Here is a 27,200-nt window from a genome sequence, read left to right as displayed (position 1 = left end):
GCTGAGTGTTGAAGACTCTTCGTCAGCACCAAGATGACCTAGAAGTACACTCCCTCGAGTTACACAAGAACTTCTCCGTGGCGCAGGTACTGAAGGCAGGGGTCTGGTACAACCAGACCACTGGCACCTCCTTCTACCTTTTGGATATTGCCCACGGTCCTTGGATCGTTTCCTTGGGACCCGTGGTGGCTGCTCAACACGTTGTGTAGCTAACCCAGACCCTAGCAGGCTGAACAGCATCGAGTCCTGGTGTGACTGTAAGAATAGATAAGTGAATGAGAGAGTGACTGGCTTCTCTTTCTATCTTTTTCTCCCCCTCTACCTGTGGGTAGAGGGATACGGTCATCACCTTGCTGGATAAGGACGAGATGCAGGTGAGCTACTCGACAGAGCCCCATCCTATCCCTTTCACTAGGGATGGGAGCGAATATCCACCACTTCCTCCTACAAGGGGGGGGAAGTGGATGCCAACAAGAGACAAACCATAACTTTATGTTGCCTCTTGCAAATAGGAACTTGTTCTTGTTTGCTGGTACGAAGAGATACGCTTGCCTCTCTCTTAGTACTTGGTCCAGAGGTCTGACCATTGATCCTGCGGTGCACACCCGATCAATTGTCGGACAGAGGCTTGGATCCCTCCCTCGCTCTTACGACCAGGAGGCATTCCAAGGTTGGGCGAACACCAGTCTGTTCACAAAAGACTCAGATTCCTCCCACCAAGAAGTGAAGTCTTCCTATTGTAAAAGGAACGAAGGTGTTTGTATGCCGTGTCGGAACAAATGACAATTTGTCCAAAATTGCATTTTTCCTAACTATACAAACCTGAGGTCCTTTTACACATAGTCCCACCTCATGCCACCCCTCACTCTGCAGTTTTGCTTGGGCCAAAAGCAAAAGTGATTTGTTTACCTCCCAGTCGCGCGCGCGCGCCTGTCGGACAAGCAGTTAACTACCGAACCCCTTGTTCGAAAGCTTACGACCTATCCAGCTGCCGCTAGTACCTTCCTATTGTAAAAGGACCTCAGGTTTGTATAGTTAGGAAAAATGCAATTTTGGACAAATTGTCATTTTGTTCATGAAACTTACCTGTCAGATATATATATAGCTGTATTTTTCCGAATCCGACAGAAATTTAAACACTTACGACACACGCAGTGGGAGTCAGGTGGTTAGTACCATTCCGCCGCTAGGTAGGCGGGTATCAGGAATCATTCCCATTTTCTATTCATAATTTTTCTGTCGCCCGTGCTGGAAACACCTGTTTGCAGCACCTCCGTCCAGATTTTGGAAACTTACTAGCTACTTGAGTATCCCTTTTGGTTTTTCTTTGGTATCTGAATTGATCGGTGGCTTGGCACACGTTGACTTTGGTTTTGATTTGAATTTGGTATTGATTTTTCTTTGATCAAGATGTCAGGGTCTAGTTCTGCTAGCGCTAGATTTTGTTCCATGTCTGAATGTAGAGGTAGGCTACTGAAAGCTTCAGTAGACCCACATTCTGTTTGTAAAGTTTGCAGGGGGAATGAATGTACGTTTGAAAAAGTCGTTGTAAGGAGTGTGAAAGACTAACAGAGTCGGAATGGAAGGCGTATGAAACCTATCTTAAGAAACTTGAGCGAGATAGGTTAAGGAGGTCTTCCTCCCAGGAGTGTTCAGGTAGGCAAGATTTAAATTATTCTCCTGCTAACCCTCCTTCTGTAGATTATGCTCCTACCCCTGTAGTGTTGCCTCCGGCCCCTGAGACAGTGTCGGTAGAAGGTAATACATTATCGCTAATTCTTGAATCGATTCGTAACTTAGAATCAAAAGTGTTAGCTCTGGAGAGCAAAAGTGAAGAGAAGTGCAGTGAAAGTGCCCCTTGTGTAGTGGAGGGTGCGTCAGATCGGCCTCATTCCGCCTCTAGACCTAGACCTCTGCTTGACTCCCAGATTACGGGGAGAGAGCATGTCGAAGTCGAAGGAGGGTTACGAGGAACCCCCACGATCTGGCGTGCCTTCGGCAGCTTCTGACGAACATAACCCAGACTGCCAAGGAGCGTGCGCGTGCACGTCTTCTCAAGGAGTGCTTTTCTTCTTTCTGAGGCTTCCTCCCCGCGCAAGGGGTGGAGCTCTCATAACCGCATCACGTCCGCTGAAAAGGACGGCTCGCTGTGCGGGACGCTTCACGTCCAAGTTGTTCTCCGGAACTTTTGCTCGTCGCCCGATAGTGCGTTTGCTGCTTTTCCTCCGCAAGAAGAAGCGTAAGGATTATTCGGAGGCGGAGTCTTCCCTAGATGTTTCTTTCTGAGCGCCGCAGTCGCTCTAAGGTGCGTGAAGCGGCGGTTCCTGGGAGTAGCAAGAAGGCGTCCCCTCGCCACTCTGCTGCTCACAGGATCAGCCCCTCCCCTAGAAAAGGAGGCTTCACCTACAAGCAAGATTCTCCAGTCTCTTCAGCAGCAACTTCGAGATGTTTTTCCTTCGAGAGAGACTGTTCCACGTCGCCGTAAGAAGGATGACAATCTTCTGTGAAGAGGTCGAGGCGTCTCCCCTCTCCCTCTCCTCGCTCGTCTCTCTCTCCGTTTGAGTCTCCCTCTAGAGTTCGTTCTGCTCCCCAGCAACTTTCTAGAGGAGGCGAGAAATTCGTTTCTCGCTCTCGTGAAGCGGTTGTTTCCGCTGCTACGAAACTGGTGGATAAGAAGCGAGTTTTTTCTTTAGATGCCGAGCGCGCTTCTGTGAAAGTCAAACGCGCTTTGTGGACGCCGAAAGTGGACTCGGTGCAAGTTTCGCGAGCGCCAGTGGACGCTCAGCGAGTTTTAGTGGACGCTCGGCGTTGCCACCCAGTGGACGCTCGGCGTGCACCAGTGGACGCTCGGCGCGCATCAGTGGACGCTCGGCGCGCACCAGTGGACGCTCAGCGCACACAAGTGGACGCCAGGTGTACACCTGCGGCGTTTGAGCGCGCTTCGTCGGCGCCAGTAGATTGGCTTCGGACGCCAAACGCGCGCCTACGGACGTCAGTTTTCCACTTCCGCAAGACACAAGCGGATGCGGGAACTCTTCCTGATTCGCCCGTTCTTTCTCTTTTGAGAAAGCTCGGGACTCTTCTTTACTTCCTCCGACTTCTCCAGTGTCTGAAGAGGAAGTTAGTGACGCTTTCGTCGAAGTGGACGAAGAACGCAGTTGGCTCCCAGTTTTCGACGGACTACAAGGTTTTGACTCGTTTTACTTCAGTCAGTCTTTGCAGACACTTTCCAACCTGAAGCTCCCAGTCACTCCTCCCTCTCAGTTTTCGTCTTCCAAAGCTGCTAAGATCTCGGGCTTTGTGAGAATGAAGAAGTCGCTTTCTACGAAGCAAGCTTTTAGAAAGGTCCATGATTGGATGGAAAAGAGGAAAGCTTCGGGCAAGACTTCTTTCGCTTTACCACCTTCAAGACTCGGTGGCAAAGCTGGTATGTGGATGAGACGGAGACAAAAAAAACGTCGGAGTCAAGCTTCCAGCCTCAGCTCAAGGGAGACTTTGGTTAGCATTGTAGACGCCACCAGAAGATCTTTTTTGTCTTCCTCGAAGGTCTCGTGGACACATAGCGAGTTAGACTTTCACCTTAAAGGCCTCTTCAGGACACTAGAGGTCTTTAATTTTCTTGACTGGTGCCTGGGAGTATTGGATGCAGGTCCAGGAGTTCTGATTCCATCAGTCTGGGGGAGCTGTCCAGTGTATTGTCTTGCATGGACAAGGCCGTCAGGGATGGTTCTGAGGAATTGGCTGCTCATTTCAGCACGGGACTGCTTAAGAAAAGAGCACTTTTTTGCAATTTTACTGCAAAGTCGGTCTCACCAGCGCAAAAAGCGGATCTTCTTTTCGCTCCTTTCTCAGAACATCTCTTCCCCCAGTCTATGGTAAAGGACATAGCTGCTAGTCTCCAGGAGAAAGCAACTCAAGACCTTCTGGCACAGTCTTCTAGGAAGCCTACTACTTCTTCGTCTTCTGGGTCCTCTGCTTTGAAGAAGTCGAAGCCCTTTCGATCCGCTTCTTCCTCGAAGCCAGCCCCTCGAGGAAGAGGCTCTTTCAGAGGCAAGACTCCCGCTCTTCCAAGAGCAAGAAGTGAGAGGGAAGTCCTTCAGACACCGGTAGGAGCCAGGCTTCTACATTTGCGAAAGCTTGGGAAGAGAGAGGTGCCGACGCTTGGTCTCTGGACATCGTCAAGAAGGGGTACAGAATTCCTTTCCTGATGTTACCATCACTGTCTTCGACACCAAAGGATTTGTCTCCGTCGTATCAGGGAGAAAAGCAGAAAGTGCTTCACGATCTACTAGATCAAATGATCGAGAAGCAGGCAGTGGAACAGGTCTTCGACCAGAGTTCTCCGGGGTTTTACAACCGTCTGTTCTAGTGCCGAAGCAGTCAGGGGGGTGGCGCCCCGTTCTGGATGTCAGCAGTCTAAATCGCTTCGTTACCAAGCAGAAGTTCAAGATGGAGACACCTCAATCCGTGCTGCAGCTTTAAGACCGGGGATTGGATGGTCTCGTTAGACCTTCAGGACGCATACTTCACGTCCCCATCCATCCCCGTTCAAGGAAATACCTGCGGGTTTGTCCTGAAAGGGGAGATTTTCCAATTTCAGGGCACTCTGCTTCGGTCTCAGCACGGCGCCGATGGTGTTCACCGTTCTTATGAAGAACGTTGCGAGGTGGCTCCATCTTGCGGAAATAAGGATCTCTCTCTACCTAGACGACTGGCTTATTTCGAGCCTCATCGCCAGACAGGTGTCTGAAGACCTTCACACGACTCTGTCGTTATCGAAGTCCCTGGGACTTGGGAGTCGGTGAATCTCGAGAAGTCGCATCTGACTCTTCTCAATCCTTAGTCTATCTGGGATTCAGATGGACTCAGTGGCTTTTCGGGCTTTTCCGTCCCAGGGGCGACAACTTCAATGCCTGGACAAAGTGTCGGCCTTTCTAGGGAAGGAAACATGCTCGGTGAGGGAATGGATGAGTCTGCTGGGGACCATTTCCTCACTGGAGAAGTTTGTTTCTCTGGGAAGGTTGCACCTCCGACCACTTCAGTTCTTCCTCTCAAGCAATTGGTCACGCAAAACAGGATCTAGAAGAGGTCTTGTTTTTGACGGAAGAAGTGAAAAAGCACCTCAAATGGTGGTTGGATCCAAAGAAGCTTGCGGAAGGACTTTCGCTCAAGCTTCGGAACCCCGACCTAGTGTTGTTCTCCGACGCGTCCTCCACGGGTTGGGGAGCAACACTGGGAGGGAGAGAAGTGTCAGGCACCTGGAGAGGGGAACAGGTGCCTGGCACATCAATCTAAAAGAACTCTCAGCGGTTTACCTTGCTCTAAGGTTCTTCGAGGAGGAAGTCTCCAGCAAAGTGGTTCAGATAAACTCGGACAACACACAGCCTTGCCATACCTCAGGAAACAGGGGGGAACTCACTCTCATTCTCTGTTCGTCATCCGCGAGGAATATCCTGATTTGGGCGAAGTCGCAAAAACGTCACGATTCTGACAAGGTTTGTGTCAGGCGTGGAAAACGTGCGAGCGGACCTTCTCCAAGTCGGCAAGGACAGCTTCTGCCGACGGAATGGACCCTTCATCAGGAAGTATGCCAGGCGCTATGGAAGCTGTGGGGACGTCCTCATGTGGACGTTTCTTTGCAACTTCCCGAACGAAGAGACTTCCGCTGTATTGCTCCCCAGTTCTGGACCCGGGAGCAGATGGGCAGTAGACGCCCATACTGTGGAATTGGTCGGGACTAGATATTTACGCTTTTCCCCCATTCAAAATCCTCGGGGAAAAGAAGTAATGAGGAAGTTTCGCTGCATCAGAAGGACGCGAGATGACCCTCATCGCCCCCTTCTGGCCAGCGGCCGACTGGTTCATTCGGAGGTGATGTCCTTCCTAGTAGACTTTCCGAGGACTCTGCCCCTAAGGAAAGATCTACTCAGACAGCCCACTTCGAGAGGTGACCACCTCCAAAAACATCCCCGCTCTTGAGTCTGACTGCGTTCAGACTATCAAGAAGTTGGCCATAGCGAGGGGTTTTTCAAGACCTGTGGCAACGGCGATTGCCACCGCAAGGAGGCCCTCCTCAATCGCAGTTTACCAATCAAAGTGGGCTGTCTTTAGAAGTTGGTGCAGAAGGAAGGGCATTTCCTCCACCTCAACCTCTGTGAGCCAGATAGCAGATTTCCTTCTTCACCTTAGAAAGAAGCGAAACTAGCCGTCCCACGATTAAAGGCTACAGAAGCGTGCTTTCTGTGGTCTTCAGACATAGAGGACTCGACTTAGCGAATGATAGAGACATTCATGATCTCATTAGATCATTTGAGACTGTGAAAGTTCTCCAACCTAAAGTACCATCGTGGAAGTTAGACGTGGTACTGAAGTTTCTCATGTCGAGTCAATTTGAACCGCTCCATTTAGCCTCGCTTAGGAATCTTACTAAGAAGACCATTTTCCTAACCGCTCTGGCGACGGCGAAGAGGGTTAGCGAAATTCAAGTCATAAGCAAGCATATTGGGTTCAAGGATCATAGTGCAGTTTGTTCCTTAAGTCCTACGTTCTTAGCAAAGAACGAGAACCCTTCCAACCCTTGGCCGAGAACGTTCGAGATCAAGGGGGTGGCGGAGCTAGTGGGACCTGAAGCTGAGAGAGTCCTGTGTCCTGTCAGGGCTCTCAAGTTTTATTTGCAGAGAACCAGAGCATGCAGAGGTTCTTCGGAGAACTTGTGGTGCTCTGTGAAAAAACCAGATCTTCCGATGTCGAAGAATGCACTTGGCGTTCTTCTTAAGAAGTACGGTTAAGGAAGCCCATGAAAAGTGTAGTGAAAGTGACATGGAGCTTCTGAAAGTGAAAGACCACGAGTTGAGGGCTATGCTACTTCTGTGGCTTTTCACAAAAATATGGCAATCAAAGACATTTTGGGCGCCACTTATTGGCGAAGCAATTCGGTGTTCGCTTCACACTACCTGCGGGAGGTGAAAGCAACATACGAAAATTGTTACTCGCTCGGGACCATACGTCGCTGCAGACACTGTTTTGGGGGCAGGAGGTAGCGCTCATCCTATCCTTTAATGGTTTAGGGGAGTTTTTAACTTGTGTTATGGTTGTGGGGTTGACCGCCCTGCGGCGGATCTCCCTTCCATTAGCTTAGTCTATGTGGGATACTTTTGGTAGGCTACGCCAGGTGGTTTGGTTTTTTACTTCGTTGCCCTCGTTTGTATGGTCAATGGTCTAGTCACGTCGTGGTCTCGCCCCTTGTTGACAGATCATCTGGAGTGCACCAGCTATATAGGTCTCTACCTCGCTGGCAACTCTAGTAGCACAAGCAGACTTACGCGGCAGTAACCACGAAGTCAGCTATGCTAACAGGTAAGGAATCAAGATATCAATTATCTGCATATATATGTTCCTAAAATCTTCTATTTCTGTCTACTCCCACCACCAAAGGTGGGATTCAGCTATATATATATCTGACAGGTAAGTTTCATGAACAAAATGATATTGTAATGATACAATTAAGTTTGTTCATACTACCTGGCAGATATATATAATCAATTACCCACCCACCTCCCCTCAGGAGACAGTGGAAATAAAAATTATGAATAGAAAATGGGAATGATTCCTGATACCCGCCTCCCAGCGGCGGGAATGGGTACTAACCACCTGACTCCCACTGCGTGTGTCGTAAGTGTTTAAATTTCTGTCGGATTCGGAAAATACAGCTATATATATATCTGCCAGGTAAGTATGAACAAACTTAATTGTATCATTACAATATCATTTTATTCGATTTTGTTTATTAATCATATGGGTAACAATATAAAAAAGTGCTGAGTGAAAAATTGTTATTACAAAGAATAATAAAACATTTTGAAAATTTTCAAACCAGATAATTGGTCAAAAGAGTCAAAGAAAAAACTATATTTCAAATCTAAATAAAAGCATATTAACTAATAGAATAATATTTTATATACTAAATATTACTTGAATAGGCTATCACCTTCTTCAGGAGTTTATTTGAACAAGGTTTGGCGGCTAGCACAATTACAACTACAAAATCAGCCTTGAAAAAGATTTTCCAGATTGGATTTGGTATCAATTTAACTGAGTCTTACTTCACATTTATTCCGAGGGCTTGTGCACGTCTTCGGCCTGTACAGAGACCGTCGACGGTGTCATGGTTTCTTAACGATGTACTTAAGCTCGCTTCGGATACAGACAACTTGGCGTGTGATTATCAATCCTTATTGCGTAAGACACTATTTTGTTAAGTCTGGTTTCAGGTGCTAGGGTTTCAGAGTTGTCAGCTTTATCTAGAGACCCAGGTTATATAGAATTTTTACCTTTGGTGGACGTGTTGCTTTCACCAGATCAGACATTTCTCGCCAAGAATGAGGACCCTTTAGATAGGTGGTCGCCATGGAAAAGTGTCCCGCTTCCGCAGGATCCATCATTGTGCCCTGTGCAAACACTGAAGGATTTCCTTTCTAGGACATCTGGCCATTCGAAAGGTCTGCTTTTCATGTGGAAAAGGCTAATTGGAGAGGCTGCTGTGGTAGTGTTTTGCACTCGCCCCAGATTCATACCGACACCCTTTTAGAAAGGGTGAACGAGTCAGAATATTCTGGCATGTCCAATTTAGCAGTTCTCTGGTATTTTAGCAATAATTTACCTTAGAAATAGCGCTAAAGGAACGTATTTCACTGGGCGACACGGCTTCCTCGCCCAGAAATAGATTTTTCCTACGTCAAAATCCCTTTTAGCAACTCTTATAGCAATATTCACACCCAGCTCAATGATATAAGGAAGAACAGTCTCCTTTGAGATTTTGCAGGGGAAGGTACATCTCCCCATCCCACTACTGTACATCTCATATTTTTTTTCTCTTAAATATTATTTTCTCTTAAATATACTTTGGGATTCAGAATGGTTTAAGGTGTCATCTTTTACAATATTATGTCAGCTGCAATTGTAATTTTGCACAAAAATATTACATATATATTAGAAAGAACAGGTATGACTCACTCAAAGGTACTACATCCTCCATCCACCATCCAGCACATCTGGTCAATATTTGTCTCTATTGGCAGTCCCCGGTTATCGGCAGACTGTTAATGGTGATCCAGTTTTATGGTGCGCATATAGCGCCATAAAATCAGTAATTTATGGTGCCATTACACATCAAGTTTTGGTTATCAGCGCTATAAGGTTCCAGAAGTAGTTATGGCACCATAACATACCTAATAGAGGCGCTATTAACTGGTTATTGGCGGGTTTCATTTATCAGCACTCTACTGAGAACGGAACCCCACCAATAACCAGGGACTGCCTGTATTTAAATTCCGGGATTATTGCTGGTATGTACGTATTAGTTCTTATCTTCATGTGAGCATTAATTGTAATTTTGTTAAAGGGAATTAAGAAATTAGAAAGAACATGTAGAACTCAGTAAAATTAGCATATTTTTACAAGTGTCTTAGAAAATAGGACCTGCACCGGATTGGAAATATTCATGTTTGACTTCCCATGGAAGGTATAGAAAATTTTTAAGATATTTTTTCTTTTACTGTGCTGTTGCATATCTTCTTTCCATTGATACAGTGGTTGCAAAAATAATGTTGACATATTTCACAAAATAATAGCAAACTACTGTGGATAATTAAACAAACAGAAATCTGTACTTATTTATTATTCAGGTACATGAATTAATACTTCGTCATCTCCCCTTTAGCCTGCAATACAGCCTGGATGTGCTTAGGCATGGAATCAGAAAGGATCATGAAATATTGAGGGTCCATCTTAGTGCACCATGTCAACTTAATCTCATTCTTAAGCTCAGCCATATTTGAGGGCTGGGCACCTGCAACTTTGTCTTTAATAACTTTCCAGGCATTTTCAATTGGGTTTAAGTCAGGTGAATTGCCTGGCCACTCGAAAACAGATACATTGTTCTATGCAAGCCACTTTGTTACTGTCTTAGTCTTGTGACATGGAGCCCCATCATGCATAAAATATGCAGAATCATGTAACTTGTAAAACTAACATGTGGTCCTTGAGCACTTCTAAATATGTTGTTCCTTTCATTGTCTCCCCCTTAGGCAAGAAATACAACCCAGCTCTACCCAATTTACCAGTAAATGCACCCCACACCATAACGCTGTGGATGCTTCACAGTTTTACGATAAACTTGTGATGATATCGGGACGCACTCTTGGGCCTCCTCTCAACACTGCTGGCCATTCTAACCATTCTGAAGGTTGATTCATCTGAGAACATAACATCACGTTCCATGGTCCAGTCTTTATATTTCCAACAGAAAGCCAGCCTTTTCTTCTTCATGCCATCTGTGAGGAGTGGCAGCTTTGCAGCACGGCGGCATGGTAGTCCGAAGTCACACTGCAGACGATGTTGTACCATGCAAACAGACATTTCCAAGCAGATCAGGATGCTTTTTCTTCAGTGCAGCTGCTGTAATTGAAGGATTATTCAATGCTTCCCTCTTCAGAATTTTATCTGTCCTCAGAGAGGTCTTCTTCTTCCGTCCACAACCTGGTTTCCACTGTGGCACCGTTCCTGGTGGGAGTCTAGCTGCTGCCTTTTTCAGGCTGTAAATAGCTTGGCGAGAGACACCAATATCTCTGTAGATAGCTTGGCGAGAGACACCAATATCTCTGGCCACACGAATCACAGAGACTTCCTGCTCCAGCTGGGCAAGGGCACGTGCCTTTTCTTCATTTGTGAACTTATGGCGGCCTCATTATAGTCAACGACAAAACTGAGCTGTGGGCCGCCAAAGATGACTGAAAAAATGTGCGAGTTAGGGGCTGACGAAGCAACTTATAACATATCCTCTCACACCAACCGCTCATTGAGCACTGACATTTCCTGCCAATTTTCCCGCTCTTATGAGTCCAAGGAAGCTGTCAACCATACGACAAATCTCTGGTGACAGTGGTATGGCTGCCACGTAATTTTAAAGTTGACAAAAATTTGATGTTAAGATTATTTTTGTGTTTTTGCAGTAAATATTAATTTTGCGGCCACTGTATGTTTTTAATTTTTTAAATTGGCCAGCCATAAAGTTTGCCCAGTCTTGGGGTGTCATTAATGTATTTAGCCCTGTCTTTATTTGGTAAAGCCATAATTTGTAGCTCAATTAATAACTGCCTGTTTCAGATTTCAGATGATGAAGACGATACACACCCAAATATTGACACACCCTCACTATTTCGATGGCGTCATCAAGCCAGATTAGAACGAATGGCTGAGAAGGAGCAAGAAATAACTAAAGTGAAGAAGGAGAAAGAAGAGTAAGTATTTTTGTGACAGTTGCTAGACAAAATGTAATAATTTTATGCATTGCTGTCTTGAATAAGTGGACTTCAGTTTTAGAGTAAGGAAAGAAATGGGTTGGATGCAGTGCAAGTGTTTTATCTTAACATATTTACATTAGGATTATTCTTGTTGATTTAGTTTTTTGTTTATAGAGGGTACTGAACTGGTTACCAAGCGTCCTTATCTACTTCAGGTCCAAAGAAATGAGAAAGGGAAGGTAGAAGATTTAATGGTTCAACCTAAGGGAATCTTTCTAGAAGACATATTGTAGATCACTACTTGAGAATATTGGAACAAGGTGAAATTAGTATTAAGGCTAAAGTCAAAGAGGCCACCTTGTTCTAGAGAGAAATAATGTTCACATAGGAGCGAAAGGTGGGGTAATTTAGGATGAATCTTACGTACTGTTAAAGTTAGCTTAAATCTTTGCACCATTAGTTGTGATCAGCATTCAGAATGAACAAGGATAACATTTGGCTGACCCTGATAGACTGTCTGTAATCACTTCTTTCTCACCTGGTGGTCGTGGAATGTTTACTTTCTTATCAGAATTCTTCATGCGTATCCTCGTGCATACATTGTGAGGTGACATTAATTTTTGCCTGTTTTTCTTCAGTAGGGTGTTGTACAAATAAGTTTTCTTATAAACCAATGTTTGGTTGAAAGTGATATGGTAGTTACATTTGACAACGTCTTTGAGGGTTGCATGAGAGAGAGAGCAAGAGAGTGAGTCAGAGCGTCGTTGGGTTGTTTGTAGTTGTCGGGAATAATTGAGATGTTCCGACGCAGTATACTTACTCAAACAACTTTAATAGGAGAATCCTGAATGTCAATCTGGTACCTCCGACCAGAATCTGTAACCCTTCCACACCTAACCAGGTACATGTTCCGAGGGTCACAGCCATGCGACCCATGACCTACAACCTCAGTCGGCTCATCTTCCATGTACTGGTCCAATTCCCCTTTGTGCTTCTTCCTTGTGTGTAAGAGGCTTCTCTCCCCTTTGTGTGTGTGTGTGTGTGTGTGGTGTGTGCCCTTTAGTCATGGAGTCCAACACTCTTTGATGCTGCTGTCCAGGCCCTTCAGAGGCCAAGTTGTGTGGATCTTTCTTATCTTCTACGAAGATAGACCCCACTCTCTATGTAACTCGTGTCGTGGCGGGCCATGCTGCCAGAGTCCACATGCCCGGAGTGTTTGCCCTGGCCTCCCTTCCAATGGATGTTGGCCTTGACCAAGAGGAAGAAGGAGGGAAGGGCATGGTCTCCCGTTGAAGAAGTCACGCTCGGAGGAGCCCCCGTCAGCTAGACCTGGCCGTCACCAGCTTCGCTTCCGAAGTCTTCCCCTGTTCCCTCCCAGCGAGGGGACCTAGGCGAGTTCGTTGCTGGGCCTCTGCCCATTGCAGAGCCTGATGAGTCCGTGTCTCTGTCGGCCAAGGGTGTTTTTTGCGTCTCTCTCTGCTCAATGAGTGTGGCTCACCCCGCTTCGTGCACCATGGGCTCGGAGCTGGGTGCCTCAATCTGCATCAGAAGGGGCGACCGTCGGTTTGGCTGCCACAGGAAGCAGCAGAAGCCGACGAGTCCTTCAGAGTTTCAGTCCCATTCCTCCGGCCGGCACCCCCCAGTACCCCTTTCAGATCGCCTCTTAGGGAGGACGATTTTCAGGACTGGGGCTGCCCCTGCTCTTCCCCATGAGGTCGGAGCCAAGGGCTGGGATGCTGGGACGCTCCCTTGAGGTGTAGCTTCCCCAGTGGTCATAGCCCCAGGTCGCTCTGAACTCCAGGACCTCTCCCCCCAACCCCCCGGGACCAGGGATCAGTAAAGAGGGAAGGGCAATAAGAGACCCCCTTCTCCCGAAGATTATTACGTATTTTGTCGTGATGGCTTGCACCGCCATGGACGCCACCGTTCCCTGACCAGTTGGTCCCCACAGAGGGCCTCCAAGGTCATGGCTCCCATGACTGAGCTAGTTGTTTCCCCTGCGGGCTCGGTGGATCCCGCCCCAGTACCAGTGCACCCCTCGGCAGCTGCTCGTTTTGGGCAGGCTCCTCTCTTTGGCATCTCTCCCCCTTTGTCTGCCCAGCAGACAAGGCGGAGCCGTTCACCCTCTCCGGTCAGGATTGGGGGGCCAAGCCTGTACCGTGGGAGTCCCATGATGCCCCCGCTGCTTCGGTCCGAGGCTCCTTGCCTAGAGGGGCTCCGGTGGCCCCCGGTTCGCCCTCTGTCGCTGGCTTTTACCTCTCCTCCCGTGTCGGCCCCCCTTGCCACCTGGAGAACGATGAGGATGAGTCATTCGTCCTAGACGCGCTCCAGACTGCCTTGAAAAGGTAGGGCACCGCGGACGAGGGTCCACCCTTAGGCGGGTCTTGGCCCTCATTTGGGCCAAGAATCATCTGGTGGAGCCCACCCCGCCTCCTGACGCCAAAAGGTCAGTAGCTGTGGACTTCCTCCAAAGGAGTCCAAGCCTCCTCTGAGCTTCCTCACCGGCTGGGAATACAACCCAGGCTCTGGCTCATGCAGACCAGGTAGTTGCAGGCCCCAAGAAATCCTAGAGGTCCCACAGGTCCCTCAGACTTCTCCCAGCAGCCAAGGCCAGGCAGAGGAGACTTTACACTCTTAAGAGCTTACTTCCCTCACTCCAGGTCTCCCATGGTGATAGAAGCCAGGGCTTTGGCTACAGTCCATGTAGCTTCCTGGCTTGACCATTGATCCAGGGCAGTGGCCAGGTTCGCCATTGAACACGACTTAAGGGACGAGGCTGAGCTAGCTCCATTTAAAGAACTGGTCCTGTCTGGGGAAGGTTGATTAGCTTCCTCACGACCCAGTTCATTACCCAGTGGACCAACTGGGTCTTCCGGAGGAGGAACGAAGTCCTGGCCAAGTTGCCCAGGAGCCTTCGCGACAGGGAAGCCAAGGCCCTGAGGAACTCCCCACTTACAGGAGAGTTCCTCTTCCCTGAAGAGGTCATAGAGGAGTCCCTGGAACAGTGGAGGAAGGCAAGCCAAGACTCCATCGTGTACAGGGCTTCCTCCTTTGGACACCCAGTCCAACGTAGGGCGCAGGAAGCCCCCTGGCCGAGACCTCAGCAAACCAGTATCCGGAGGGTGGTTGGGGGTGGGGGGGGGGGACTCAGCCCCCTCCTCCGGGCCCCTTTGTCTTCCTTGGCCTCCCCTTAGACCCCAGACTGCTGCCTCCCGAAGGGGTCGAAACAGCTGCTTCCCTAGAAGGAAGTAGGACGCGAGGCCCCCTTCTCTCACTTCCGCCATAGGTGGTGGGTGCTTCTTCGGAATCATTGGCGGAACTGGGAGGGTCTCAGAGCTGACCCTTGGACAGTCTCTGGGTCCTCAGGGAAGGTTTCATCAGATCCCCTTCCAGGACGGGAAGCCTCCCCTGACAGAGGTACCAGGAGCACAGTCCTTCCAGTCTCAGGACCCCAGTCAAAGGGAAGCTTTACGGTTGGAAATCTGGTTTTTGCTGGAGAGGTACGCCTCCCCCAGGTTCTTCAGTTGCCTCTTCTTGGTGGAGAAGTCCCTGGAGAAGCTGGTCCCCCAAGGCAGGCTCAAGTTGAGATCCGTCCAGTGGAACCTGAAGGAGGGTTGGTCTCCAAAAGAACACCCTTTTTGTAAACTCATCCTCCCCTCGCAGGCCACCAAAGAGGCCTTCCAGTGGTGGGTGGACCGGTCGAACCCCACCCTCTAGGGTGCCCCTCTTGGACCTCCCATAGAGAGCTCCTGCTCACGGATCCTGCTCCACGGACGCATTCAAAGGACGCGAGGTGGGGGCCTCCCCACCTACAGTCCGAAAGGAGGGAAGGGGTCTGGATGGAGCAGGAAAGACAGCTCCACATCAACAGACTGGAGTTTGTGATCCTAGAGAGCCCTGCTGGGATCGAAACACAAGATCAGGAACCGGGTGATGGCTCTGATGCAACAATGCCACGGTGGGTAGCCTACGTCAAGAAAACAGGGCGGGCTGAGGCCCGTTACCTGTGGGATCTCACGGAGACCATCCTGGATTGGGCGCCGAAGCATTGGCACGACCCTGAGCAAGGTTCATTTCAGGAAAGAGAAACATGATCACAGATAGGCTAAGCAGGAAGGGACAGGGTGATATGGTCAGATTGGTCCTTTCCCTACACCCCGAGGTAGAGACAGACTAATTGAGATGTGGGTTCCCCTCCTGGACCTGTTCGCAACAAGGCTAAACACCAAGCTCCTGGTATTCTGCTCCCCGGTGCCCAAACCAACCAGCAGCGACCTTGGAGGACGCATTCCAACACCCATGGGACGGGTTGGACGTGTACGCATTTCCCACCCTTCAGTGATCAGGGAGGTTCTAAACTGCCTAAGAAGTTCAAGGAGGTACTCAGATGACGTTGGTCGGCCCCATGTGGCCAGACAGGGAATGGTTATCAGATCTCCAGGCCCTAACGGTGCTAGGTCCCTGGAAGCTGCCCCTCAGGCTGGGTCCTTCTAAGACAGCCCCACTTCGAGAGGTTCCACGGAGGTCTCCCAGCTCTATCCTTCAATGGGGTGACTATTGACCGGCTGCTGACTAAGTTGTCCGGGGACCGTCTTCCAGGCAAATGGACGGCGTTCAAGAATTGTTCGAGGGAGAGGTCTCCACATAGCGGACTTCCTGGTACACCTGAGACTGAACAAAGGCCTCTCAGTAGCAGCTGTTAAGGGAGTCAGGGCCGCCGTAAGCCAAGTCTTCCTGAAAGGGTTGGATTTTGGTAATTCCAAGCACCTTGCCATACTAATCAGGAGCTTCGAGTAGTCTGAAGTTTAGTATGCAACCATCAGAAATGAAAAAAATTTATCATTATCATATATAAATAATGCGATATATGATAGCGCAAAAACAAAATTTCATATATAATTGTATTCAAATCCCGCTGTGCGCAAAACGGTTAAAGGTAACAAATTACCTTTTTATTCGTTGTAATGTACACTAAATTGCAATCATTTTGGTATATAACACATTGTAAAACGACAAAAGCAAACAGAGAAAATATTATCACAAAATAATGCATGAATTCGTAACGCGCGGACGTAACAAATATTTTTTCAAAAATTCACCATAAAATCTCAAATATTGTCCTAGAGACTTCCAATTTCTTTCAAAATGAAAGACAAATGATTGAATATTACTACTGTAAGAGTATTAGCTACAATTACAGTTTTCGACCATATCTGACGAGTTAAAGTTGACCGAATGTTGAATTTTTTATATATTTTTTTTATATGCAATTATTTCGGAAATTAGAAAAACTACAACCTTCAAATATTTTTCGTTTTATTCTACATGAAATTGCACACATTTTCATATATAAAACTCTATGAAATGCCTAATATGAAACGGAGCAAATATTCCGAGAATGGGACACACGCATTTCGGAGATTTGTGGCGGAGAATCCGCGCTCGGAGGAAAGGAAAGTTTTTTTTTTAAATTCACCATAAATCTAAATTTTGTGCTAGAGACTTCAAATTTGTTTCAAAATGAAGATAAATGACTGAATATTACTAGACTGTAAGAGTTTTAGCTTACAATTGCGTTTTTCGACCATTTCGGTAGTCAAAGTTGACCGAACGTGGTTTTTTTTCTATTTATAGTGATTTATATGCAAATATTTCAAAAATGAGAAAAGCTACAACCTTCATTATTTTTCGTTGTATTCTACATGAAATTGACACATTTTCATATATAAAACTTTATGTAACGGCTAATTTAAAATGGTGCAAACATTACCACAATTGCACGTATGATTTTTTTCGGAAGAGTTACCACGCGGACGTAAAGAAAGTGTTATTGTTCCGATACGTAATACAAACCATCGGTCCTTTAACAATAGGAAGTAGCTAGCGGCAGCTGGAAACGGTCGTTAAGCTTCGACAACGGGAGAACGGTAGTTAACTGCTTGTCCGACAGTCGCGCGCCGCGCGACTGGGAGGTAAACAAATCACTTTTGCTTTCGGCCGCGGGTGTGAAGGACGTGTTCGTCATCGCTCTCTGCCCGCTTCATCGTCGTAGGCTTTGTTTATATTGTGTTTTCTACTAATGGTTTGGTTGACTTGAAAATGAAACTGTAAGTACACTGTTTTTCATTTTCATTACTTAATTATGAATCAATATGGAGCTATCGCCGTAGAGACGGCGATTTCCGCTCTTTTCATGAATTGAACCCTTGAATTATGTCTCGTTGCCGGAGGGCGGGCGCGCTCGCGCCGATTCATGTATTTGGGCGAAAGGGTGTAATTGAAAAATGTAAGTACTTTTTTTCATTATATTTTTGTGTCCTTACGTTCGTTACCGAGAGTGTGATTGCGCTCGGCACGAACTTTTAATTTGTATAATAGAATGCAATGGAAGTGGATTCGCAATTGCAATATTCTTTTCATTTTCATTTATTTATTGATTGCATGAATTTAATCTGGATCAATTTTCGTTCTTACCCGGGAATTGATCCTTACGATTTTTTATGTGAAAATGAAATCGCAAGTGCAGTATTCTGTTTCATTTTCATATATATTTTATGATAGCATCATATTATTGGATCAAGTTTCCGTTCTTAACCGGGAATTGATTTTTTCTCCTTTAAGTTCTATGAAGTGAATCGCAAGGGCAGTATTCTGTTTCATTTTCATATTACTTTTCACTGCTGTGCGGGGGTGGGGGAAGCGAAGGTCTGCCAGGAAGTTGGTAGCCGATTCTTCGTCTTCCTTCCTGCCCCCCGCTCAGCTTCTTCATTGTATTTTGTATTTGGGGTCTTCCTTGCGTTCGGGGTGGGGCATGTCTTCCCCCCGTGCGTGAGGGAACCCCTCTTACTAATCTATCTATGTTACGCAGGTGCTACATCGTGGGAGACGACCTTGGATGTAGATATAAAGCCATCAGCGAGGACGACCTGGGACAGGTGGGGGAGAGTCGCTGAGACTGCAGGGGTTGATTCAGCGGTTGTTCGGGGTCGGCAGTGGTCACTCATGATACGGTAACCACTACAACACCACAATCTCGACACCAGCATATGAGATGTCACCGCACCTGGTGTACACCACATGTCATGTCGGTAACACCCACGGCTGCAATCCAGAACCAATTCCTGCCGTGCCAATCAGGACGGTGCCACCGCCACCTGGGTTCTTTGTATTGCCGACCCCGGACTGCCGCTGCCCAAAGAGTACCCCCCTGGACCTGCCGCCAGTGCCGAGGATGACGGTAGCTGCCGACAGGACGCCTGTCTCTCCTGTGGTACCTGCCGTGCCTGCCGTACCTGTTGCGGTCCCAGCCGCTCATTCCCTTTCAGCTCACTTGCCTGCTGCTGATTCACTTTCAGATGTTTCCTGCTGTTCCTGGACCTGTTCCTGTTGTTCCTGCTGTTGGTGATGCTGTCACAGTCTCAGGTCTTTCCGGACAGGTGCAGTCGGGCCCTGTTGCTTCGGCAACTGCCCCGGCTCCCTCCTGGATGGAAGACCCTGACGTCTGTCTTGCGGAGCCTGGCGAAGAATAAGAAGGAAGAAGGAAGAAGGTGTCGTCGTCGTCTTCGTCGTCTTCTTCGTCGTCCGCTGCCTCTCCTTCCCCTTCGACTTCTAAGGCCAAACAGCCGAAGAAGAAGAAGGTTGCCTCCTTCCCCCCTAAGAAGACTCCTTCGGGATCTTCTAAGGGCCCGGCTCGCTCAGGCGAGCTGGGGAGCTCTTCTGCTGGTCCTCCTGTTCCTTCGGGAACGGGCCGTCGTCGTTCTTCTTCGCAAAGAAGAAGTCGAGGGGCGACCAGAGGGCACCAGCCTCGGGCTGGTGCGTCCTCACCTGGTGCTAGCGGGTCTGCCGCTAAACCAGGTTCCGTCTCGGCCGCTTCTCGTTCGCGAGAAGCACCGAGTGGACGCTCTTCCAAGAAGACCGTCCAGCCAAAGTTTTGACGCCCGAGCTCGCTCGCCGTCAAGACAGCGGCGCGGAGCAGAAGACTGGCGAGAGTCGTGCACACGACTCTCGCCAGGCCAGTGGACGCTCTCGCAGCGATCAACTGGCTGCTCGGGCTAACGTGACGGTCGCTGATCAGCCACGGGTTGAGGCGAGGAAGGAGTCCCCCGCGGCCGCCGGTACCAGCCACGGCTGGTACCAGCGACTCGACGCGCCGAGAGGACGCTGGCCGTCTCGACGCGACACAGAGCCTAGCAGGTCACCCGTCCGCCGCTCCCGATGGGACCGGGCGGAGACGGTGACCAGCGGCAGCTCGCCTGACGCTAGATCGGTCTCGACGTTCTCAGCCGAGCCAATCGCCCCAGGCGAGCGGTAAGGCTAGGCCTGCTGCTCGACCGTCACCGCGGGTTGACGATCAGCAGCAGCCCTCCACGCACGCTGGTCTGCCAGCGAGCGAGGGGGGAGCAGTCAGTCAGGTTTGCCTCTCCCATAACGGGTTGAGGCGAGGAAGGGGTCCCCGCGGCCGTCGTACCAGCCACGGCTGGTACCAGCGGCTCGACGCGCCGAGAGGACGCTCGCCGGTCTCACCGTGACAGCGAGCCTAGCAGTCACCTGACGCCGCTCCCATCGGGTACCGGGCGGAGAACGGTAACCAGCAACAGCTCGCCTGACGCTAGAGATCAGCGTCGACGTTCTCAGCCAAGCCTCTCGCCTCAGGCGAGCGGCAAGGCTAGGCATGCTGCTCGATCGCCACCGCGGGTTGACGATCAGCAGCAGCCCTCCAAGCACGCTGGTCCTGCCAGCGAGCTAGGGGGGAGCGTCAGGTCTGCCTCTCCTGTACCTTCAACCTCCTCGGGCTACGCCGGGAGGAGCGAGGTACCTATCAGTGATCGCGAGAGGTGCGCCGCTCGCGACCCCGCTATGACGCCGTATGGACCAGGCACGGTTCTAGGACCGACCAGGACATACGCGCAATTAGCTGGAGGCGACCGTCAGGGGTCTGCCGCTCTTCCTCCTTCTGAAGGAGGAGTATCTAGGGATCTGTTCTTGTTGGAGGGACTGGACGGTCCTACTCCGCAAGACGCGGTTACTCCCGAGATACAGAGGAATTTGCAGAAGTCATTAAGCTGATTCGTCAGCATAATGACCCTGCGGAAGGATTGCCGCTCCCGACCAGCAGAGCCCACGTCTCTGCTCGAGTCGTTTTGGGGCCCGAGAGGGAACCCAAACCGACGGTGGGTCTGCCGCGATCGGAGCTTGCCGATTCTGTCTCGAACCAGTGTCTCGTCTCCGGACAAGAAGGCTCTCTCAGTTCTGGCCGGTCGATCAAGCTACTTCCACCTCCTCTACTGCGACAGCGGCGTTTTCTACGTGTCTTCGGACACCGTATTTAAATACTCCTTCGGTCCTCCTGAGAGGTTTCGACCTCGACGAGGACTGGAATGAGTCGGAGGACGGTATCGCCTCTCTCCTGTCAGGTGTCGATCAGCCCCACCCAGACGACGTTCACAGTGGCGGCAGACCCTTACCTACAGTGAGAGTTCGTAAACCCTCCGCGGGAAAACGTTTTCTCCTGACGATACGTTTTTCCCAGACTCTGAGAGGCCATCGCCGCAAGGCGATGGCTGCTCCTACTCTTCTCCAACTGCTAGTCCACTGGGAAGGCGAGCGAGTATCCAATTCCTTCCCCATTCCCTCTCTCCTTACGGCTACGAGGGAAAGGGGAAGGATCCTACAGAGATTTCTTTGTAGGATCCCACGTTCGGGACTGCGCTACCGGGGGGACCTTCGGGTCCTACCTGACGTAAGCCCCGGTCGTTGAGGAGGAATCCTGCTCCATTCTCGATTTCTACGGGAATCGAGAGGACCACCAGCCGATATCGTTTGACGAATTCGGTGGGGGTTTCGCAGACTGCTTAGAATTTCTACGGAATTTCTAGCGCATTCAGAGTGTTGTTTTCGAGTTTTTTACGATCTTCAAACACTTACGCGAGACCACGGTCCAAAGTGAGCGAGACGAGAATCCCCGATATGTTACACGATAATCGGGAACCTCGCCTATGCTCGAATTCCTGGAATTTCTAGCATTGTGAAGAAGACTGCTGCTGAAAGAAACTATCTCACAGTAGGCGACCAACCTGGAATAGAGGAGATCGGACGGGAATATCCAGTTTGGCTTGAACTATCGTCTTAGTATTATCTGTTCACCATTGAAGCTTTCCTTCGAGGAAGACTTCTCCTTCTCTCTTTGATAGAGAACGAAGGTGGTGGTCGATCTCCAATCCTTATTTTGTTTTCTTGAAGGAAAGAATTTAGGATGGAGATCGTTGTTCAGAATCCTACAAATATACTACGTATATTAACCTCGCGACCTGATTCTGCTAAGCAGTTCACTTGTCCGAGGGGTAGGCGCATATCCTAGTTATTCTACGGATTGCGACTTAGACGAGAAGTATTCTAATTGAACTGCAACTCGGGGTTGCCTGCAACCTCCAGGAGTTTCAGTTTCAATTTTATATACTTATGGTTTTGTCACGACAACACCATTTCAACTTTTATATTTACCGAAATTCGTTTCGCCTAAAATATAATTGCCCGAGCATATCTTTTATGCTGCGTAGTTCTAGCCGAACGCATTCCTTCGTGGAATAATGGATTACCTGGCAACTCAGGATGACGAGTCAGCAGGCTCAACCACTGCGTATTGAACTGCCTCATAGCAGCTCAGTATCAGCTGGGCCTCGAGATTCACGGTCATGTATGTCTCTCTCTCCCCTGCTTGATTGACTACCGAACCGTATCTCTGCCTAACAATCATGGACTTAGGTCTCTGATTAACGGGGATTCTCGCAATAATGAAGGACCATCTACTGCGGTGACGCTGGATTCCATCGCCTTCGACATTGCGAGAATTTTCAACAGAGATATCTCTTGGACTCTTTCATCTTTCTGTTTACCGCACGGTAACAGAAAGTCTGTACAAGTCTCCCGCTGCATCGCACTGCGATAATGCGAATGATTTTGCAGACATCTGAGTTTGTCTTCAAAATATCTCGTATTCGTAGTGTACAATTGTTCATTGTTCAACCCGAATTACAAGATGTGTCAGAAGACATCGCCTACTCTCCGACCTGACAGCTCTACCGTCCAAATGTTCAGCCCATGAGAAGCAGTTCTTCAGGCGGCTTTCATCACCTGTGTTTTCATACCGAAGAACGCCCCGCTTTCATTGCAACTACGACTTCTCACCGGACAGCAATGAAATAGCGGGTAGCGTTTTCAGTCATTTGTAAGCACAGGTTATGAATCTTGAGATCCTTCTCTCGATTCATATGTGAAGACGTAGGTTGCATTCAATATCTACCTTCGTCTTCAACGGTACATAGTGTTGTTTCTTAGCTGAGATTCAACAAACATGAGATGTTTTACCTTCAGGGACCTCGGTCTCTAGAAGGCAATTGACTTTCGCCTGTTGGGTGACATGCCTTAAGAGAATCATCACCTCGCTGTCCGGCATTGGTGACAAACAAATACATCATTTGTTTGGTCTCTCGGCATAACCCTTTAAAGGCGAAGGTCACGTGACTTACTCGGATGCTTTGACAACTTGCCTCCTACCGAACGCAGTCAGTCGCAGCTGTCAGAGCGCCCGAGTCAGTTACGAATTACGCTGTTGACTTAGTTCGGTCGTTGTTACACAGCAACCATTACTTCGTTTTAATAGCTTGTCACAGTACCCATACCATTTGACACCCACCATGTAGTGTCGGTGTCCTATCCACTACCGAGAACTTCGCTGCATGGGGATAGGAGGATGCGAGAGACTTCGTTGCTAACGGACAGACCAGTATGGGTACTGGACATCACCGAAGTAGAGAAGAGGGATAGGTCATGCGACTATTTCCTTCTTTTCCTCTGAGGAACTGCATGACTTCTCCTGCGAAGTCAGGCACCCAGGGGATGGGGATCCGTGACGCTCGATTTCGTACCGAACTTCGTAGCGAAGACTCAGAACCCTTCGGTCCCTGACGATTGGTTCGAGTCGTTCACAATCCCCTCCCTAATGGACTTCACCGCCTTCGATGCGAAGGAGATGCTGCCTTGTCCACAAGAACTTCTCCTTGGCGCAGGTACTGAAGGCAGGGGTCTGGTCCAACCAGGACCACATGCCCTTCCTTCTACCTTCGGGATATTGCCCACAGGTCCTTGGATCTTTTTCCTTGGGACCCGTGGTGGCTGCTCAACACGTTGTGTAGCGAACCCAGACCCTCGCAGGCTGAACAGCATCGAGTCCTAGTGTGACCGTAAGAATGGATGGTGAATGAGAGTGTGACTGGCTCCTCTTCCCATCTTTTTCTTCCCCTCTACCTGTGGTTAGAGGGACACGGTCGTCACCCTGCTGGATAAGGACAAGATGCAGGTGAGCTACTCAACAGAGCCCCATCCTATCCCTTTCACTAGGGATAGGAGCGTATATCCACCACTTCCTCCAACAAGGGGGAGGAAGTGGATGCCAGCTTGAGACAACCCATACTTTATGTTGCCTCTTGCAAACAGGAACAAGTTCTTGCTTGCTGTACGAAGAGATACGCTTGCCTCTCTCTTAGTACTCGGCCCAGAGGTCTGACCATTGATCCTGCGGTGCACACCCCGATCATCGGACAGAGGCTTGGATCCCTCCCTCGCTCTTACGACCAGGGAGGGCATTCCAGGGATGGACGAACACCAGTCTGTTCATCAAAAGACTCAGATTCCTCCCACCAAGAGTGAGTCTTCCTATTGTTAAAGGACCCGATGGTTTGTATTACGTATCGGTAACAAATGACAATTTGTCGAAAATTGCATTTTTTCCTAACTATACAAACCTGAGGTCCTTTACATACAGTCCCTCCTCATGCCACCACTCATCTCTGCGTATTTTGCATGGGCCAAAAGCAAAAGTGATTTGTTTACCTCCAGTCGCGCGGCGCGCGACTGTCGGACAAGCAGTTAACTACCGTTCTCCCCTTGTTCGAAGCTTACGACCGTTCCAGCTGCCGCTAGCTACTTCCTATTGTTAAAGGACCTCAGGTTTGTATAGTTAGGAAAAATGCAATTTTCGACAAATTGTCATTTTTCATACATTCAACTTCCCTGACAGATATATACGTATTTAGCTAAGACTCCGTCTTCCCCGACAGAAATTCGAATTTCGCGGCACACGCTACAGGTAGGTAGGTCAGGTGATCTACCGTCCCGCCGCTGGGTGGCAGGAATAGGAACCATTACCTTCTGGAACCAGATTTTTCTCTGTTGCCGTATTGTAAACAAACGTTTGCGGTACCTCCTGACTTGATTTTCGTGTTTCATCGCCATCGATCTTCTGGGCTGTCTTTTGCAGGGAAGTACTGGGTCTTTGGTTCGGCATACGCTTTTATAAAACTTTTTAATAAAAATTGACTTTGAAAATTTCGAAGAATTTATGAATGTAACTACCGAAGTTTTTGGTAGACACTCATATAGTTTGCAAGAAAGGGAAATATTAATATTTATTCATTAATACGTGTAATAAGTGTTAGAACTTGATTTAGGAAATATAAAACTCTAACTTCCTACTTTAGGAAGTCAGAAAAGCATATAACTTTTTACGCTTCCTTTAGAAGCTTTAATAGCTCTCGTGCTAACGAGCAGTTAGAGTATTAACAGTAATAGTAGTTTTTGCATCCTCATCTCCTTCTTACTCCACAGAATCTACAAATTATAAATTTGAAGATAAATGGATGTAGCTCAAAATGCGAGCTCTTTTAAGGTAAGAAGTGAATTTAGTGTTCCCAGTGCAGTGGAGAGTGCGTTCTGATCGGCTCTGTTTCGCTCCCAGGTCTAGACCGCTTCCAAGCTCCCTGGCCCAAAGGAGAAGGAAAGTCGAAAGCCTTACGGAGGTTATGGAGAATCCCCACCGATCAGGCGTCCCCTCGGCAGGATCTGTAGAACGTCCCAGACCGCCAAGTTCGCCATTGGAAAGGCGTCCTAAAATAGTGGAGGGTGCGTCCGATCGGCTCTGTCTCGCTCTCAGGCCTAGATCTCTTCCAAGCTCACAAGCCCAGAGGAGAAGGAAAGTTGAAAGCCTTTCGAAGGTTATGGAGAATCCCCTCCGATCGGGCATCCCCTCGGCAGGATCTGTAAGACGTCCCAGACTGCCAGGGATAGCCATTGGAAAGGCATCCTTAAAAAAGTGCGTCTTCCGTTTCTTCATCTTACGTCCGAAAAGACGAAGAATGTACATGTTTGGAGTTCGGATGATCTAGTGCGTTCTCTGAAAAACTAGAGAACACTGAGCGCCAACTGGACTACAAGCGAAGAGCCAGCCAGGAAGCCGCGTTCCAACAAGCAAGCGCGAGCCACGTTCCAACAGCCAGCGGCGAGCCGCGTTCCAACAGACTAGCGCGAGCCGCGTTCCTACAGACAAACGCGAGCCGCGTTCCAGCAACTGAGTGCGAGCCGCGTTCCAGAAAATTTTTCTTGGCGCAAGGCGCCTTCAAAGAGAAAACAGACGGCTAGACCGAGGAGCCTTATAGTAGAGTGGCAATCAGAAGGATCCTTCCATTGAACGTTTACGGGCAAGAGGCTCCTAAAAGGAGACTAGTAGGCGCTCGGAACTATCAGGGCGCACGGGACCTTCCACGCAAGCGGAACGTTCCAGGAGCCAGTCTCCTTTCTAGCGTGCGGAACATTCCAGGCGCGCGGAACTATCCAGACGCCAGGCGCTAGGCGCAAGGATCCAGGCGCCAGAATATTCCAAAATCTTCTTTTGAGAGAGAGGTCAGTCGCGAGGCTCCTCTTTGAGTTTTTAAATTGAGCAACTTTCCCCTGGCAAAGGTGCAAGATGTCGCACAGGCGGCCGTCGCTTTTGTCAGAAGGATTCTGATACTAAGAGAAGCCCTTTTTCATTATTCAGAAGACTCCTGTGTTAGACAGTTCCTCTCAATGCGGACTCTCTCCTTCATTCATGCTCTCCCTCGTTGATGAGGAGGCAAGAGCTTTGGGAGTTTTTCTTAATAAGAATCTCATCGACGTTTGGGTATGATGGTGGATAGGAAATATCTACTTCCTTCCGTAAACCCTAGAGATGAACAGGAATTCTGTCTCTTCCGCGATTTATGAGGAAATCACGAAGATTTAAAGAGTTCCTGGATTAACTTCCTTCCTTAAGGAGATATATATACTCTTTCTATCGTTCTATTAACGAAAAGAACGAAGATCGTAGAAGGGTAGTAGAGTATTTGCTGTATGAGAATACGATACGGTCAAATCATAAACACATACCGTAGTTACTTCTTTGCTGTGCAACTCAATTACCAGTATCCTTCTAGGACTTTCCTAGGAAGGACTACGCTTAAAGGGATTGTTAAGACAACACCTACTTAGCTTCTAGATTTATCGAAGTCTTGTTTCGCTTAAATATGCTTTAATAAGAACTTCCTGAAGTTCGATAATAATTTGTTCCGATACGTAATACAAACCATCGGTCCTTTAACAATAGGAAGTAGCTAGCGGCAGCTGGAACGGTCGTAAGCTTAACGAACAAGGGGAGAACGGTAGTTAACTGCTTGTCCGATCGTCGCGCGCCGCGCGACTGGGAGGTAAAACAAATCACTTTTGCTTTCGGCCGCTGTGTGGGAAGGACGTGTTCGCCATCGCTCTGCCCGCTTGTCGTTTGCTCAATTCTTGAGTATTTGTTTCTATTTCTGTTTATCAGGAGTGATAGTAAGTACTTTTTTTCTCTATTTCAATGATTACAATGAGTGAATCAGAGGAAATTGAAATTTCACCGCGCCCTCCAGTCGCCCGTAGATGTGTCCCGGGCGGGGAGGGACGTAAATGTGGGGGTTCAGGTCCTTTGTGGAGGTGGACCCCCACGAGGTTTGTACTCGTTGTCGAGGGCGAGAGTGCTCTCGTAACGAGCCATGTATGGTTTGTATGGATTGG

General features: G+C 48.6%; 1 protein-coding gene across 1 annotated transcript in view; it reads left to right on the top strand.

The window, feature by feature from the left end:
- Positions 1-27,200, top strand: part of LOC135216678 (hsp90 co-chaperone Cdc37-like) — a 377,671-nt gene that overhangs the window by 8,294 nt on the left and 342,177 nt on the right. The window contains exon 2 of the mRNA XM_064252075.1: positions 11,164-11,297. Coding sequence (XP_064108145.1) covers positions 11,164-11,297 — 134 coding nt within the window. The remainder of the gene's footprint in view (positions 1-11,163; positions 11,298-27,200) is intronic.

This window comes from Macrobrachium nipponense, chromosome 6, assembly GCF_015104395.2.
Source record: "Macrobrachium nipponense isolate FS-2020 chromosome 6, ASM1510439v2, whole genome shotgun sequence".
Taxonomy (NCBI): domain Eukaryota; kingdom Metazoa; phylum Arthropoda; class Malacostraca; order Decapoda; family Palaemonidae; genus Macrobrachium; species Macrobrachium nipponense.
Note: the sequence above shows the minus strand (reverse complement) of the source record. Positions and strands in the feature narration are given on the sequence as shown.